We start from the raw sequence: 19,637 nt of genomic DNA, 5'->3' as shown, positions 1-19,637 counted from the left end.
ACTAAGAGATGCTTGCTCAGTTCTGAACCCTCAAGCTACAGGTAGAGTAGCCGCGTGTATTATTTTTGTATATAAAATATAACAAACTAGTTTTCTGTGACTTCGACCACGTGGTTAGATCGTCGGCTTTAGACATGCTTCATACCAAATTTCATAAAATACGGTTCTGTTGTGTAGCAATGAAAGCCTCAAACAGTCAGATCGACAGAGTCAATTTTTCATTTATAAATTGTCAATATGAAATAGTTTCTGTGGTGTGTATAAAATTAAAGTTGCTATGTATAAGATTTCGTTCGTTGGTTAATTTTAAAATATTCTTTATTATAATTAGCATACTGTTTAATATACAAATATCAATTTTACACTAAAATACAGTTTGTAGTAAAACTATTTCCGATTTTAAATTTATTTATACAATTCGACAAATATTTGAGCAGTTTTAACTTACCTTTAACTACATTTAGCGACCATTTTGTGACACTTTAGAGAAGTTTAAAATATTTTAATGAAACAAATACTATTGTCGTAAAACAAAAAATCGTATAGTTATATTTTTTTATATAAGTATTTTGGTTAAAGGTAGTCAAACGTATCGAATGAAAAAAGTAAATAATGAACGAATGAACTACGTAAATCACAAATAAGTATTAATGTTTTCATTCATACAAAGAATTTATGATTTAAAAATATTTGATCCCACATCAACAAATTCAAACAAATTTAAACATCGTTTATCGTTGAATGAGTTTATGAAAACGGAACTGCTTGAACGACAAAGGTTATTAATACAATTTAAAGATAAAATATAAATAAATAATATAGATGAATCGGAAACAATTTATAATAACAGTAGATACTTTACAATCTACTAAGGTTTAACCTTTTTGGCAACAGAATACAAATAGATATGTTTACAAATTCGATTTAAAATTGTCACACATATCGAGACAATAAATAATACAGCTCAAAATATTACTAGCAAATACAATCCTACTTGACATTTACACAGCATCTTGTTTGTATTTGGTAACTCTACCAATGAGTGCGTTAGATACGGTACCGTGGTAAAGATGTTGGAAGAAAATTTTCCTTACCAAAATTATTATTTAAGAACGTTATTTGCATTTAAATTAGGTTTAATTCTCTACATCAGCCTCTATAGTTTCAATACTACAAGATTACTTTTTAATCAGGACTGCGGCATCTTACACTGACTGCATTCCTCCATGCCGTCGTTGAACTCTTCAATCTGGAGAGTCATTTCGAAAAAGTTATACTTCTCGTGAACCAATCGCGTGGCTTGTTCTAGAACTTTTTGCGGACTAACGCCGTTACCTGAAATTGATGAAAATCACGTTAGATCATCATAATTATTTTTCATTACGAATATAAATTAATTTTAAAAGAAACATATTAAGGTTACAAATAAAAAACTTACGAATAGCAAGATGAGCAGATAACGCAGTCTTGTCCAATGACAGAGCCCACATCCGCAGGTTGTGTATTCTGACAACACCCGGTAGTGATAGGAAGGTATTTGCGACTTCCTGTAATTAAACGATTTCCATTATTTAAAATAATATTCATATTTGAAATCAACCCATACGTCTAAATAATACAATAATATGAGTAATTGTTCATCCATTGACTTGAAACATTGTACATTTGTTTTTGGCACACATTGGTTCTTTAGAATAATTGCTTACAATGCAATTTCAATAAGCTGTTGAATTAATCTAGGTATGAATTGAAATGTTCATTAGTTTGTATTGAAAAATACATAGAAAATATAAATGGAAATTAAAAATTTTGATCATTACACAAAAATAACCTGAGCACCATTTATGAACCACTGTTTCCTTCGTAAACTCTTCGAAAATTGAAGAAAGAAACTCAACATATCCAAACAAAAATAAAACATAGGAACATTAACAAAAAAAATATTTATAACGTTACCTGGAAATCAAGACCTCTAGGAGATCCCTCCATCAACACGAGCAATGTATCCTTGATGATGTTGAATGTCGTGATTAGAACCAGCACGGAAAAGAGGAACGTGCAGATCGGATCCACTAGATTCCATTCAGGCTATAAGAAAATAACGATTTCATGTATCATGTATCAACCCGCATTGGAGCAGCGTGGTGGAATATGCTCCATACCTTCTCCTCAACGGGAAAGGAGGCCTTAGCCCAGCAGTGGGAAATTTACAGGCTGATTATGTTATGTTTATATGTATCCAATAATACTAATATTAAAATACAAGTTACTTGCTAGTGAACATTATTTAAAGCATTATAAAGAACCAAAATTTGGAATTCCATTGGAGTTTCTAAAATAAAACGAAACCTAATAATTTTGAACAATAGTTCGCTTGTCAATATTCCACAGTCTCGTATAATAATGCGTAGAGTTAATGCTTGTTGACTTCCAGGCAGGAGACATAACATACATATATAATTATATTTAACTAACATGCCTGTATTTTTAGATGTTGAAAAAGAGTAACTACTGAGTTTCTTGCCGGTTCTTCTCGGTAGAATCTACATTCCGAACCGGTGGTAGCTTTACTTTAAATAGTTTGTTAAATGACGATCCAAAAGTGCTTGTAAAAGCCTACTTGAATAAAGTATATTTTGATTTTTGATTTTGATTTTAATGGGACGCCAATGGAACCCAACCGGAAATAGATCAGAAGCAGGAGGAAAGATTTCACGTGCTTTCTAAGGCACGAAATTTAATATTGGCCAATGTACTCCGGTATACTACTAAGAAGTTCCAAACTTCATTGGCCCTAGGATTCCATCTAGAAACCTCATTATATTATGTAGCAGGTTATGCCAGCCAAACGGCCACAGCAGTTTTATAAAAAAATATAGACCAGCACTCACCTTAAAGTATATAACGATAGCTGCGATCATTACTCCGAAGCTCTGCAAGAAGTCTCCAAGCACATGTATGAAAGCGGCTCGGACGTTGATGTTCTCAGCATGATGATCGTGTTGGTGGGAAGATGAACTCTCCGCGTCCGAATCTGAACGTTCCTTCTAAGAAAAAGTGTACATTACAAGGGATAGTTTCAGTTTGTGTTGCATAAAAAAATAAATCCAGCGTGTTTCACATTACAGTTATAACTTCTTGATGATAATTAATTTTGAGCCTAAAATATGATGTCCCTTCGGAGTTTGAAATACTTTGTTTTTAACCCAAAAATATTTGAATATTTATGCATTTTTGCTGAACTGGTAGAAATGATATAGTCATTGATACTAACTTTATTATTGAGTACAGGATTGTTTCCTCCATGAGAATGTCCGTGACCACCGCCGCCTCCGTGACTGTGACCATGCTGGTGTAAGGTAAGACCCATGCTGAAATTAAATTTTAGATAGCATTAAAAAAAGTACTAAATCTCTAATTGTTCCATGTAAAAATATAAAAAACAAATTATATTTTTATTATTATAGTTTTAAGTTTCAATACTCAGTTTTGTTTAGAGAGGCTGTCAGTTCAGAAAAAATGCACTAAAGTAGTTCCAACTTACACAAGATTAACTGCTACTCCCACAGCAGAGGTAATAAGCATGACAGTGGCGTTAATCTCGAATTCCTTGTAAATTACTCTTTGCACTGCCATGTACACTAGCACGCCAGTTACCACCCAGATTAAAAGAACTGATGTAAGAGCACCTATTACTTCCGCCCTGTACCACCCGAAGGGCATTCTGAAAACAAAAATGTTTATGGGATTATAATATAATATTTTTTGTGTTTTTCTGGTAGAGTAGAATCGAGCTATTCCATCTAAGCTCACGAGAGTCACAAGAGTGAACTTGTTGATTATTTGTTAAGCTCTTTCATTTATGTATTGTAGACACCACGAACATATTAAAGATGCTCGGGACCTAACCACCAGTTAAGTTTGGCATCAGGTAAGCGGCAAGTCGAATTAGTCTTCCAAATCTGCCGCTGAGAAATCTTTCCGATGAAAGAAAGCTAATGGTGGTTATGACATGTTACTTATTTAAACTTAAATAAATATGAGACTAAATATTTCAAAAAATAAAAATTATGTCATCAATTATGGGACATAATCATGCCTACCTTCTCGTGGCAGGTCTACTTGCGACCCATAATGAAAACAATGATATCATAAAACTAGCGAAGTCTGTTAATAGATGTGCAGCATCCGTCGCTATCGCGAGACTGTTTGATAAATAACCACCTAAAACAAGCAAAGGTTAGGTATTAATCGATGCTATTTTTAAATGCAACCAAATATGGCCCTGAATTCAACTCACCAACAATTTCTCCTATCATAAATATTACACATAATACGCTGGCTATTATTAATTTTCTGCGTGCTCTCTTATCTATTTCTTCATTTCTTGATCTGTGACAATGTCCTGAAAGTTAAGCGAGAAATTATTTAAATGATTATATATAAATTATTTTATTATCAGTTAAATTTTAAGTGTTATATCAACTAACGTTCTACTTCACTTATACTGCCGTTGCGTATTTCACCATCATCACCATCCGCACTCGTTTCTATAACCGCACAGCAGCCTGTGGAGGGATTTCCGTGGACGCAGAATATGACACGTCTACCGCGTGCTGGACTGTCTGTTCCATAAGTCGCCTTACCCTCTTTGAATCTGCAGACAAATATATTTCTTAAGTTTCCATTCGGAAATTATTGTTGTCTCCAAGTTTTGTGGTAACAAATAATAATCAGTGTATGGTTTTGTTCTTTTCAAGTTCAAGAACTTAAATCTCATCTTCTCTAAGACTGGAAATTGATATTTTAATCAAACTCAATTGCACATATGTTTTATAAATTATCGTGTTCCAATATGTGCTCAACCTTCCTTATGCTTATACAAAGTCTGGAGAATAGACGAAAAATATTGTCAATGAAATTTTTATTTAATAATACCTTATAATAATAGACTTTTATCAAAATTCTATTTAAACGTCCCTCGCATTAATTCCCGTAATATGAGCCATTTCTTTTATACCAGATTATATAAAACGTAACTAGGTAGGAATGCCATCATATCGAGATTATCATTATTGTACATCACCATCAGTATTAAAGTAAAACATTTAGACATATGTCACGATAGTCGCCCTCAATTCAATCGAAAAATAAAGAATTTCATTTGTGCTCAATTCTAATCATATGGTTTATCTTATTAATTATTTATTATATAATAGTTTAAAAAATGTATCATATTTCTTATTTTTAATTATTATGCTTATGTTTAATTAATATTTTCAATAATTACATTGTGTAATATGATAATTCATGGTGAGACTACCTGTAAGTAGTAGAACTTTTGCCTTGATAATGTTGAAATGTATTTTTTTATTTCGGATGTGATATTGTATCTACTGTTGGCTGTCCTAATGAAAATAAAATAAACTTATCTATTAATGTATATTATACACAAAATTTACGTACAACATCAATCAGGAAACGTTTTAATAACAATCGCTCAACCTTTGACAATAGCTTGCATGATTAGAAACAAACATTAGACTATGATACTACGAATGTCTATTTTAAATGAAGCCAATATTGACTGACCTTACTGGGTTTATTTTAAAATCTCACAAAACAGTAATGTAATGTAAAACAGTAGTCCCAATATAAGAATTAGGTATTTAAAATTAAATTGACATTTAATTGATGCTTTTTTTCCATTCGATCAAAAACTGTCAAATATTATACCATACTTGGTTTATTTAAAATTGACCGTGATACCAACAAACTTAAAATACCTACATGTATATTTATTTAAAAAGATAAATCTACTATCGAGAATCCATGACTTTAGACATGATATGTGTTTACTATGTTGCTATCATTCCAGCATATAAAGTAACATCGTCACACGAGTAAACAAGCGTTTACAATGATTATTCTATTTAAGATCAATTTAATGTAGCAAACGAGGCACTTACTGCAATCCAACCGCATTATCCAACTGTTACTCAATTATCGCAATTGATGCAATAAATCTAAAATAGATATATAATCTATTTCTATGTTATACTTTTTAATGGGACTTGAATTTGTAATAAACGGACATAGTATCTCAAATGAAAACCAACTTCCGATGCAATTGCTATACCTAGAAGTAGGTCCTTCAAAAATTATTATTATTATATACAATGTCAAGTTTATATATATATATATATATATATATATTTGGCTTTTATTTATGCCGAGAGGGAGAGATGTCACTTGCGAAATATATATCATAATATTTATAATTTGGCCGTGAAGGAGCAACAGAGCGGCAGACGAAACGACAGACAGACGTAGTTTCGTACTTATATTAGTATATATTATAAAAGAATTATACAATAATAATGTAGCGTCAATAGAGCAATGGTTTACAGGTCGCCTAGCGAATTGGGGCATTGCTACTATAATTTATGTATACAAGTGAAATTAAAAGAAAACGAAATTTAAATTTAAATAAGTAGTCATATGAATGACGCGACTGTTTAAACAAACAGCTCAATTTTTTAAGGTGGTCACGAAGACAAATGATCCAAAGAAATCTATGAAGGTTCTCGTCAACGCATCATTAATTAAGTCAATGATTTCTTGTGTTTGACTTTAAAACAACTTATCTGTAAAGATAAATTAAACTGAACCGAATACTTTGTTTCATACGTAAAGTCAACAACAGAAAAAAAAAATTCAATATCAAATATTTAATGTTTTCTGTGAATATTTTTGTTCAATTTACATTTCCATTAAAGTTCCATTCACAGTTCAATATTATACAAAATTATATATTCAGTACCCTGATTAGGAGAATAAGGTTTATGATGATATATTTGATGGGTACAGCTGTTGAAGGCATTTATGAAGTATTTCCGTTGAGTATTCCATTGATAGCGAATACACATCAAATGAGCTACGATAGAAGTACATATTCAATAGAAGTTTAACGCATACTATGGACGGTTGTAGTAACAAGTTAATCAAATTTAAATGTTCAATTTTGTATTTTGGAACGATAGCTGCACATAAAAATTCGGTTGATTGTATTGATTGTGTTTATTAAATTGTTATGACTTAACAAAGAATTAGTTTTAGAGAGCGGAAAAAAGCTACTGGCCACGTAGAGAACGGCGCTATGTCTGTATAAAAAAAAAAAACAATTAATGTAAATTGTGTGAACAGACGTCGTCAGTTCAGTTTGAGGTATCTAGGCCCACTGGACTGAAGATGGATATTCGTTCAACTGAAAAGAAGAGATGAGGTGGGTACCGCTGAATTTTTAATGGGTATAACATACCACCGGAAAAACTCGTAAACATTCATTTGCAGCGAGATCAAAATGAACAACGGAGATATGCCATCAGTACTTTCAAATTTTAAAAAGAACGTAGCACGTGAGCCCGACATTCACTGCACAGTTTATTAATTTAAATTAACTATTCATAAATAATGACTAGAATAAAAACAAGAAATATATTTTAATGGGCCGTTTCATACGTCTATTATTTTTATTTTTATGTTTAAGTAGCTAGAAACTATTCTTTGATTGAATCATATTTGTAACTTCGATCTATAGTAAATTTGAAGTCAAAATTAAAATGTAAAGCTACCAGCGTGTTATAGTAAATCTACCACCACCGTTTCGAAATGTAGATTTTACCGAGGAGGACCGGCAAGAAGACCAGTCGTACTCTTTTTCAGAAAAAAACAACTTAATCTAAACAGTCGCAGGATCGATCTTGACTCCTACTCTGCGACTGTCATCCCAGCTTAATTGAAGGGGAAAATAGGAATACTATTATACAAGTAATTCCTTACAATAAAGCATTTATACTTTTTAAATGACAAAAAAATAAGTAAAAATCATAAGCAATTATATATATATATATGTATGAACATAAAAAAAAAAAGAAATCTGAATGTTCTTCTTACGCCAATACGAGATGGAGATTATTATCTTATATTCATAATCAGTTACAAGGGCTTATCGAGATATTAATTAGTTTAATTGTTACTATCTAATCAGTATTGTTTTGAGCACCTTATAACATAGCGACCGTGTGAAATACTATCGAAATATCGCAAATGTCGCTGATGTTATCGCTTTGAAAACAATTACAGAACTCATGTTCGTATTTTTTTACAACGCGTGAAATTCGTATTGATATTCAATATCTTGAATTATGAGTTTATTTAATAATCTATTTGCATGGTCACTTGAGATGATTTTAATCCTACTTATTCATATATATAATATCATGCCGTTTTTTTTAAATATATGTATATATGATTTATCCCGAATTAAAGGTTTCGATTATTGGACGAGGGTGAGTCAAGCTTGCTCTGGTGGAACGTTTGACTGGCAGCGCCACTTGTTGGCTGATATTGCTAAGGCAACGGTGTATGTCACGCGAAAGGATCGCCGACGTCTATAATTGGAATACCAGTTAATTATTCGATTTAACAATTGAAAATTATTGTACGAACGTGTGTAAAATATTACAACATTATAATTTAACGATACCAGCTTTTATATCCGGAATTACCTACAACATTCCCGCGCCCTCGTGATGAGTGAAATAAATCCTATATTAAGTAAAAATGATAACGGCGCTCCTGCCAATAGCCGTATATAATAGAGTGCCTTCATATATAACCGATTTATTATTTTTGAAGAATTTTTAACACCAAATACGTTAAAAAGAAAAATCATTTAAGAATGTACAGCTTACATCGTCCCTAAGGCCATTTTGATGTGTTTCATTTTCCGTTCGCTTTCCTGCAATCTGTGGGAATGATTTTGTAAAAAGGGACGGAAGTATGTAACGCTAAGGACATTTTTTTTTATGGCATTGGTTTGCGGACGAGCATATGGGCCACCTGATGGTAAGTGGTCACCACCACCCATGGACAAAGGCGCTGTAAGAAATATTAACCATTCCTTACATCACCTATGCGCCACCAACCTCGGGAACTAAGATGTTATGTCCCTTGTGCCTGTGATTACACTGGCTCACTAAACTGGCTCACTAAACTGGCTCACTTTTTTATTTGACAAACGAATACATATAAAAACATGAATTCACTGACGGTGCAAAGGAAGGCTCCTACTAACAGTAATAATATGTACTGACAAAATTTAACACTTACAATCATTTAACCCATTTCTTTATCTACACTGCTCCAAAAATGTTGACAAATTTCATAACCTTAGGGATCGTCCCAAAGATCTTGAGGCTTAATGATGATATCGCCTTTTAGCTTAACCTGGTATAGGCTTGACTATTTGAAATTAGTTTAAGTATTATATTAGACAGTGGTTACTAATCCATACAACCTATTTGATACAAAAATAATCTACAGAAGCAATTAGCCTTTTCGGCGTCTTATCTTTACATGAAATCCTTATCGATTTGATATCATTAAATATAGTTTAAGTTTAATGACCTTATTATCGACCTTGTTCAGCGTTTTACAGGATGTGTGTTTCCGTAAAGTGATGCTTTAGGATTATTTGAATTATTGACAATAAATAAGAAAGCAAAAGATTTTGATATCTGAAGGTGATACGGATTTGAATGTTCCATGTTTATATTTAATAATTGTAATGATCTTGGCATATATTAAGATATTACTGCAGGAACACTTTTCGTTAGCCATCATGTACTAGTCCAAGTGGTTCCTCGATGAGAGTATTGTACAGTCAGGATTGGCTCCAGATGAAGCAGTTCTCCAAATTCCAAGAGGATAGAGATGAAATTTATTACTTCTAGAAGTAGACTTATACGAACTACTATTATAATCCCTACGCGCAATCTATTAACTCGAAAATAAAACACGTTTGAAACTAAGTTTAAGTTAAAAATATTGTTGCGATTTTTATTGTAAATACATAACATTTTTTTTTAAAACATGGGTTGGTGGACAAGCAAATGGGCCAGCTGATTGGAAATAATCATCATTGCCCATATACATTGAGGTGGTAACAAATATTAACTGTTTCTCACATCGCCAATGCACTACCAAACTTGGGAACTAAGATGTTATATCCCTTGTGCCCTCTTACACTGGCTCACTCAAATACAAAAATACAAAATATTGCTGCTTTGCGGAAACTATTTTAACTAAGTGTTAGTTAGGTTGGTCTTGTCAAACGAAATAATCATAAAGTTGTCTTCATAGACCCATCGCATGATGAACATTAATTACTGGTATCTTTAAAAGTATCATTAGACTGATAAAACTCTAGCATCTATACTATACACGACTAACCTAAAAAGGTGTGTAATGTTTTCATGTACGTATGTATGTATGTGAGATTCTCTATTGTAGCATAACATTTAAATGCTAAACACATTTAAAGTATGGAGTTACGTTAGAATCATAATGTATTAATTCATTACTGCATTATTTTACAAAACATTAATCGTTCTGAGACGTGAAACGACATTGAAACACGTGGAAAAAATAATCGTCAACAACAACGTATTATCTTCAATATTTACAAAGACTATTTGCATTTTAATATAAATAAATAGTAAACGAGGAAATTACGCAAGACGTTTTTCACACTAATAAGTGACACGTCGATTTAATTAAAGGTTATTATAGATGAAAAAAAATATGGATGTAACTTTTTTAAATATTCTTAAATATGCATAATTTCCATCCAGATATCGAATCTCCATATGTAAATAATGTTTATAGAAATACTTATTTGTTACATAATTGGAAAGCAGTAATCAACATAGTATGTTATATTTGCATTATTGGTATAAACGAGGTCAGTGATGTTTACTATTCATGTTATTTACCAGCATGCACAATAAATAGCATTCTGGACCAAATAAATTTAAAAAAAAATCAGTATTGCCCTTTAAATAAATTAAGACTTACAGTAATAACGGCTTCGTGTCTTCAGTCATGGTTCCACGAGAATTCCAAATTCGAAATCACTCAAAAATCTCTCACACACACATGGAGATCGGATGGTCAAATGTCAAAAGTGATAGGAAAACAATTTGTCGGGTGCATCACTCGTGCCGTACTAATACGATTTATTACGTGACGGTTATCAACAACCATTGAGCCCGGCGCTCCTTAACTTTACATTATTCAGATAACACGACGACGCCGCGCAAACAGTACCTCGATAAACAAGGGGTGATATTCTGAGAGTACGTTATTATTATTGTTACTGATGTATGGACATGTGATAAATTTCAGATTCATATAAATATTTTTTTTTATTGTCTTTGGTTGGATGTGTTGATATTATTATATCATTTATTGTCATAGACAATATTTCTATCCCATGAAATGCATTAATATGTCTATAAAATTACATTGGATGTTAAATGCTCAATTTATCTATTTTTATTATAGAAAACTTCTTCGGATTTATTTTAGTTATATTAATTATAGAATATAGGATTATTTTTACATTATACCAATCTTAATCATCTTAACAGTATATTTTATAAATAAACTTCCATTGAAAATCAATTATCAAATCGAACGATTACAAAATAACCACTTTTATTTCATTGTATGTAATTGATTTCAAAATATATGTATGTGTGCTACACATGCAGTGATTTTGATGTGTGCGTTTATGTTATTCGATTCGGGTGCTAGGTGTCCAACAGATAACACTAACAGGTAAATTTACGTAGTTCTTTCAATTCTATATCATATTTATGGCTCTGTTAGGGTACGGGTACAAGGTTATAAACAATTTTATGGCGATAGAATTTCTAGAAGTATAGGTATCCTTTTTAATCTATACGTATTATTTACTTTTTATGTACAAGGTCCAGCTATAAACAAATATTAGTGAAAATATAGAGTATAATTAATTATTTAATCCGTCGTTACAAACATTGGAACCCTATGCATTAAAAAATATATTCCACCGCGCATGTTTATCTCAACCACCGTGTTTTAAATTTTTTTAGGTTAGTTTTCGTGGTAAGTTTTGTAGTCTAATCTAATTTGGTAAATAATAGCAATGTTAATATATATTTTAGTATACGATCAGCAATAATGATTCTACTGACAACAAACGAGAATCTCAACAGTTACAGTTATACAATAATTATCTTACAATAATTTTTTGAATTCTTTAAATTTCATACTGTAAATAAAACTGTATCTACGCGAGCAACATCCATGCACGTGGACAAGTTCGTTAGTTCTGTATTCACTACTATATTTTAATATAGTTTTAATAGGAAGAATCATCTTCCAGTAAGCTAATATGCATTGCATCATTAAAGGTTAAAATTGACCTGGGCGAAATAATAGAACTCGACTGCACTCCGAAAAAATGGACTTTCCTCGCAATTGCAATTGATCTAAGTGAATTAAAATGACCTACGATTATATAAAACGTATGGATATAAAACGTAGTACATGAAGATAATTACAAGTTATTATATTGAAATGGTAACGCTTGAAAATTTAATTTGAATGTAACTTGTATTATTGAAACGAATGTTTACATACTTCATATCGTATCGTTTTGTATGTTGGCAGCACTGCGTTACGCGACGTCAGTCTTTTACGGACGCTTTGTAATTTAAAACAATATAATGTATTTTGCGAGGAAATTCTGTGTATATAACGTAATTTATTATTATTTAATATATTGTTTGTACCTACACATCGTATTTGTTACGGATAATTTGAGAAATACGTTACTTAAGTCGTCCATTTTAAACGTTTAATAGTTTCGGATTACCAACCGTAAATAAAATATTTTTCCAATCAACGAATATTAATTGTGTTTTTAATGATACTTAATTGATATACCGATCTTCGTATCAAAACCGGTCACCTGTAATATTTGTCATCTATTGCCTAATTTTTAATTGTGAGTTTGTGAGTGAGAAACACAGGTGAGTTAATGCTGCTAAAGCTGTAATGTGAAATGTTTTTGTAGTTAATACAAAAACATTTCACATTACAGCTCATATGGTTCAATGTCTACTTCAATTAAATTCTTAATGTTATTGACATTAATACAAATATATTTCTTGCTGCAGGGCAAGATAGACCAACTTACTAACTAACTAACTTATAACGATAATGATGCGTCTACGGAAATTCCGATCCAAATTCAACCTCATCAAAATCTATATAGGTACCTAACAAAAATTAATCAAAATATACTTATTCAAGAAGATTTTTACGAGCACTTTTGAATTTTACAAAACTATATTAAATGAAGCTACCAACGGTTCGGAATATAGATTCTACCGAGAAGAACCGGTAAGAAACTCAATCGTTACTCTTTTCCAACATTTAAAATACAAAGTTATGTTTGTTAAATACTATAATAATAATATAAATAGAATATAACCTGCCTGATAGTCAACAAGTGATATCTCCAAGTTTTTTTTATCATCTACGAGCGGCCAGCCCTGGCTTCGCACGGGTGAAATGCTGATACTAAATATACTACAGAATGTCTGTAAAATTATCAGTGTTTCTCTACTACATTGTGCGTGTATTATACGTATAAACCTTCCTCTTGAAGCAATCTATCTATTAAAAAAAACCGCATCAAAATCCGTTGTGTAATTTTAAAGATCTAAGCATACATATCGACAGACAGCGGTAAGCGAGTTAGTTTAATACTATTTAATAATGATAATCTAGTATTCAATAATGTTTTTTATTTAATTAATTTTAATTTATGAATCACCAAAGTTAATCTTGTCTTAATCGTAACTAAGGACCAATTCTACTTATTTGTATCAGCTAGTGACCGAACCACATCGCAACGCAACTGAACTGGATCGTTGCGTGTGTAGAATAGGATGACAGTTGACCGACAAAGATTATGTTTCGATTCGATTGCGTTAAACTGTCGTTTCGTTAGTGGAATGGGGCCCTATTTTATTGCTTATAAATAATAGTTTTTCATATTAGACGCAGACATTTAAATGACAATTTCAATAGATAACTTATTCATATTTGTACCTGAACTTTCAAATATATTTTTTTATCTTTTTTTTTTAATGGCATTGGTTGGCGGACTTTAATATAAATAATATAATCCCTTAATTGATGCTATTATTTTATATCCTAACATAGCCAGATAACGTAACCGGGCCAAACTTTTATTATAATTATTGTTTTACTATAATTATTTTTTAACTAACTAATTTTTATTAATTAACAATTATTGCTTTCGTCGACGAGTCTCGCAACATAGTTTCAAAATAACACCTTTAGGCGTCCCTTTACTGTAACGCGTTTCTTATCATAATTTGTCGCTCGTAAATAACACATCCGAATTTCCGAAAACAAAAATAAGTTAATATAAATAGAAATAAAATAGAAATAATAAAAGACGGCAACAAGAAACATAAAAAAGGAGAACATATACATACATATTTATATTATGAAAACTAGAATTTCCTGGAAAATTTTAGTCTATACAGAACATTAAGCATACAAGCATAGCTAATTTCCAAGTTTAAAATTTACAAACAATGTCGAAAAACAGTAAATTAAGTCGACTTGTATTAATAGTGTCTCATATTAACAACTACTAATAACATCTCAAATCAACATAATACCGTTGAATGCGCAGGCGCAGACAGTCATTCAGTAATTATATATGCCTTGTTAACGTTGAAGGCTATTTATCTCTATCTATTTAGCGTTTTGAAAAACTATGTTGTTTTGTTTTATTCTTTAAATATACGTCTTGACCAAAATGGTTCTTTCAGGAAATGACGTTTAAAGTTAACTTAGTACACCTCATTTCCCAAAAGTACAATTTTAGCGCTTAAGCGTTTTTTTGTATATCATACTGGATTACTGGTCTCATGAGCCTGTAAATCCCGAAGTTCTAAGTTCAAATTACGGGTCGAGTAAACAAATCTTAATGGCATTTTTTGTCAATAATCTCTCAGTAGCAGCTGCGGTTGGAAGTTTGCAGTGACATTTCCATGTCTTGAAAAACACGTACAATTGTTGTCTCTCCATTCGTGTCACATCCCCGTCTCATCGGAGTAAAGTTAGGTAATATTTGACAAAATTTGTGTTACTATTACCATCTATGCATATACAGGTATATTATAATATCTCCAAAGCACTCACCCAGTCTAAATTGAGAAAAACCTCCATGGCAAAGGTCAGTCAAGAACAATGGGAACCAGATGTTTAGGAATATATTTGTTTTTTAAAGGTAGACAAATGGAGCATTGAACCTGATTTAAAGTGATCATCACTCGTATTATGGTATAATATGGTAAGTACTGTACCATTAAATACACTGTCAATAACGCGCCACTACTTAAATGGATTTATTACTGTTTAGTATGTATCATATATTATTTATATTTTACTATAATATTTATATTTTATGGCAGAGAATTTCAAGAAAGCGCCAAAGTTACAACTACACACGAATGGCATTTCGAACTGAGACCGTCAACTTCAATTTTAAGATCACACTTACGATTACGACGATAATGATGATGAATAAAAATTCCATATTTTTCCATATATAAAATAAAGCATTATTTTCATACAAAAAATGAACCATTTCATTAACTATGTGTTTTATATGAACTGTACAACTGCAAGTCGGAATATTTGTCGTCCCTTAAACGTCAAAAACAATGGCATAATGTGTTGAATTGTAATCAGATGCATTTTCGGTTTTGATTATTCGGTGAAGAATAAAGTCCCGAAAATGTTGTGAAATATTCAACATGTTATATGTATGATTACCACGCCACGCCAAGTTCTGCGCCCATATACAACATTTTGCCAAAAATATACATAGTAGAATCAGAATCAGCTATATAATAGATAAGGAAATATCATAAAAGGAATACATACATAGTTATAGACAGTTAAATGCTGCTGATGCTTTTGCCCGGGCTTAGTAAAGCCGGGCTTGATATCTCAGCTCCCGTTGGATATAAATGTAAGAGAACACAGAGGACATCTGTACTCCGTATTAAAAGCTGGCGTGATATCAGAAGGACCTAATCCTTAATTCCATTGAAAATACAGTGCATTATCACAAAGCCTATTGGAAATAAAATGTACATATATTTTGAATAAAGTGATGACTATTAGGACCCTTTTTCAGCTTCATCATTTTCTGGTCATATCATTTGAGTCTAGTTACAGAACCAAGATTATTATATAGGTACTTTAAAACGGTGTTTCATTTCAAATGGCATTCCCAAGTTATCTAGCTTATCGCAGGCTATAGATTCTGAAGCCTGAGTTCAGGCAAACAAAACGTATTTGGGTTTTTCTGTCAAACCTCACTCGCCCCAAGAACCCCGTAAAGCCATTAATGCTTCGCACTGCTCTTCGGTCCTGTTGAACTATAAAAATGAGGGAATAGAGAGTGTCTCTTTGTTCGAGCATTTTCTACATCTCTCGCTGATGCAGTTAGTCGAGTAGATAGCCGACATAGAGTTATTACGTCTTTCTGTGGAAAAACTCCTAGCCCGGAGTCTGTTTGATGAAAGTTTGTACTTTCCCGTGTCTCGGAAGGCTCGTAAATCGTTATTTGTGCACTTGAACACTCTAAGGTCGTGTCCAATTTACCGTCCCATCGGTCTACGCTTTTGTGCAATAATGTCTCAGATAGTTGTCTGGTCTTCCTTAAGATAGGTTGTCGTAGCCGAAATCAGTAATGACGACATCGTCATATCTCCCGGGCTAGTCAGTGTACCCAGTCACCGTGTCAGGTTGAGGAGACTTCGACATCGGAAACAACAGCTTCAGATCAATCGTTTTTGGGTAACATGAAGTTTTTAAAACTTGATGTAACCGATAATTTTGGTTGTTTTGATGTGAGATTTTAGAAATATATATTAGCCATTTTAAATAGTAAATTACAATATTTTAATCAATATCACACGTAACGGCCATTATAATAACCTGGTAACCTCATTTCGATGGCACTTTAGATATTTATGTAGTTAACTACTTATGCCACATATTATTACCACATACTCTAAATTAAATATGATTTGAAATGTAATTGAAGAAAAATGTTCAAACAGTCTTCGTTCATCCTAAAAGTGTTACTATTATTTTTTTTTAAATGTTAATGTTTAAATCGCCTTTGCCACATTACTATAATTTTATATTTCGTTACGATAATTCATTATTATTTTTTTTGTCGCCGTGAGCCGTTATGATTATTTTTCCTTAGTTTTTTTGATTCTGTTATTTATGGCAGTAGATGATACATTTTATGAATGAAAAAATTATTATTACATGAATACGATTTAACTTTCATTAATTATTTGTAAATATCTTGAAAACTTTCGTAACCTTAAATACCTAAAAATAAAATATTATAAATTAATGTATCCCCATGTTTATACCGGAATGTTTTTTGATGACGTGATGATTGAATTGAAAAAAACTTTTTGTTGTCAAAATAAGAAATCTTAGTTAACCGTGGAATACATTTTTCTTCTATTTTTGAGGATCAAAACTTGTATGTAAAATCTATGATAGCTCTATTAAAATTAATTACTTAGTTTCACTTGTTTTCATTGATCTAAGAAATAACCACAAATATAAAAAACCGAAGCTATTGGCCTGTGGAGACGTCCATTAAACCTATCCTGAATCAATTTTATAGTCCCCTGTGTAAAACGACGTACGAGACCGCAGCACAGCATTGACCTTTATCATTACCCTCAGAGCCTCTGTTCTATACAACATCGACCTTTTAACGACCTAGTACTACTTCTAGTATTTGTGGAATGTGCAATAATATATTTATTGCTATATCTTCTTTTGAATGATGAAAGATAGTTGTGAAATTAATAGTAGTAAATAAAATATGGAAACCGACTATTTTCTCGTGAAATTTGTGATGTGGGTACTGGAAGAACCTACCCTCTCCATTTTTATATCTCTTGTATTTACATACTATTAATATTGCCGATTTAAATAGTAATAGTAAATAACAAAGCCATTAAATATTTTTTTTGATATTCGCATTTTCGATGTTTACTTTTCAATTTATTATTTTTTTTAATTGCGGGTAAATCATACAAATAAAAAATCAATAAAATTGAAATAGGTGATCTTATAATTAGGTATCTAAACACTAACATAATATTTGAGGATCATTTGAAATGTTAAGTTTTCAACTTACCCGTTTAACGTAGATTGCGTTCCTTGCTCCATAATTTTATTTTTAACCAAACAACCAGGCGTTTCTAATTTGTCCGTAATGTAATGTGCTTCAACATCCTCCAATATAGCGGCTCGGTCGGCATTCGTCTTATTCAACTTATCACTCGACAAACTTTTCGACCGATACCTCCCACTCAACGGAGTCAAACCCTTATCCACTAAAGCTGCACTCAAACCATTCAACTTGCTATCATTTTGATAATTTTCACTATTTTTATTAGATGACATCTCGCGCCAAATAAACACGAGCGTACGTCAAAGAAATGTCAATCTCGAGTTCTCGACAGCCGTCGCACAACTGACGTTCCCAAGCGCGATCCAAACGTTATGCCAGCGACCGAAACAATACAACGCCGGCGAACTAACAACACTGTCCTTCGTTGTTTATTGAATAATATATACAACAGTTTGTCTGGTCGAGTAGCTCGTGACATCCATAGTTAAAAAATGGTTTGTTCTCAATGTCGGAACGCGGACAAGGGTGAAGGCGTTATCAGAACTATTGTGCAACGAATTTCTTTACGATTCATTGTAGATTTTGGCGAAAAACAAAGCGATTATAGTTAGGTTCAAGAACTGAGGAAGTAACAGAAAAAGACGGAAGTACTCCTTATGCCATTCTAGTATCGTTTACTCAAATAGAACCAAACTAATTGAATAAACAAATAAACCTAAATATTTGAAAGTTTAATAGTGTATTTAAATGAGCGACTTTTATGGCGCAATATTTCGTGATTTAAGTCTTATCATAAAAATAAAAAAATAAAAACGATTTACGACATTCAAGAGCGATACTCAATCAGTAGTCTCGAGAATTGAAATGCTACAGCACTCCATCACCGAGGCTGGACACTTGACCTCTACTATACGTGACAAGCTTTTAAAATAAACACTAGGTACAACAAGATCTATTAGCCTATTGTTATACAGACTGTTATCACGTATTTCTTCGTGGTAACAACTCCATTAAATGCTTTATTTATAACTAGCGTCCGCCCGCGCCTTCGTCATCACGGAGACAGGTTTTATGTACCCTTTCTAAAGTAAAAAAAAAGGCAAAATTATCCTAAAATTTCATAATGATCAGTTGAGTAGTTAAGACGTTAATGCGTAACACACAAACTCACTTCCGCGTTTTAATATTAGGATGCTTAGTAAAGTATTAATACAGATACTTTGAACTGTCACGCTAACCTGATCTAAATTAAACCCCAATTCGAGCTTAGTGTCAAACCCAGTAAATGTATTGAATGTTAGGACGAAAGCAGTAATTAAAACCGCTGATGTCTTTCGGATATTTACAACGACCACGAGAAAATAAACAGAATTATAAGTAGAACGATTTGAAATTAAAATGATAATAAAAATAACAGAAACTTTAACTCATACATAATTTAAAAGAGTATTATAAT

At 32.0% G+C, this 19,637-nt stretch overlaps 1 protein-coding gene across 3 annotated transcripts; it reads right to left on the bottom strand.

Moving 5' to 3' along the window:
* Nucleotides 1–280: 280 nt before the first annotated feature.
* On the bottom strand, nt 281–18,569 carry LOC113394051 (proton-coupled zinc antiporter SLC30A2-like). 3 transcript variants are annotated; one of them, XM_026631221.2, is made up of 10 exons: nt 18,185–18,569; nt 4,491–4,657; nt 4,301–4,405; nt 4,104–4,224; nt 3,545–3,724; nt 3,275–3,371; nt 2,892–3,047; nt 1,957–2,088; nt 1,439–1,547; nt 281–1,335 (listed from the first exon to the last, which is right to left on the bottom strand). In XM_026631221.2, the coding sequence occupies exons 1-10, from the start codon at nt 18,451–18,453 to the stop codon at nt 1,190–1,192; spliced, it is 1,482 nt and encodes a 493-aa protein (XP_026487006.1). In that variant the 5' UTR covers nt 18,454–18,569; the 3' UTR covers nt 281–1,189. The 3 variants fall into 3 exon arrangements, with proteins under 3 accessions (XP_026487006.1, XP_026487007.1, XP_026487008.1); XM_026631222.2 differs by having other exon boundaries at nt 2,892–3,044; XM_026631223.2 differs by lacking the exon at nt 18,185–18,569 and adding an exon at nt 10,921–11,131.
* Between the last annotated feature and the right edge of the window lie 1,068 nt (nt 18,570–19,637).

The sequence above is a fragment of the Vanessa tameamea genome, chromosome 2, assembly GCF_037043105.1.
Source record: "Vanessa tameamea isolate UH-Manoa-2023 chromosome 2, ilVanTame1 primary haplotype, whole genome shotgun sequence".
In the NCBI taxonomy this organism is placed as follows: domain Eukaryota; kingdom Metazoa; phylum Arthropoda; class Insecta; order Lepidoptera; family Nymphalidae; genus Vanessa; species Vanessa tameamea.
The sequence above is the reverse complement of the archived record's forward strand: the minus strand, read 5'-3'. Positions and strand labels throughout refer to the sequence as shown.

Excerpts from the sequence above, each read along its gene's own strand:
- LOC113394051 (XM_026631221.2), bottom strand. The coding sequence starts at position 18,453 with ATGTCATCTAATAAAAATAGTGAAAATTATCAAAATGATAGCAAGTTG. Across the intron at positions 4,658-18,184 it reads ACGCAATCTACGTTAAACGG|ATTCAAAGAGGGTAAGGCGA; the intron begins GTAAGTTGAAAA and ends ATTTGTCTGCAG. Across the intron at positions 1,336-1,438 it reads ATCTGCTCATCTTGCTATTC|GTAACGGCGTTAGTCCGCAA; the intron begins GTAAGTTTTTTA and ends CATCAATTTCAG.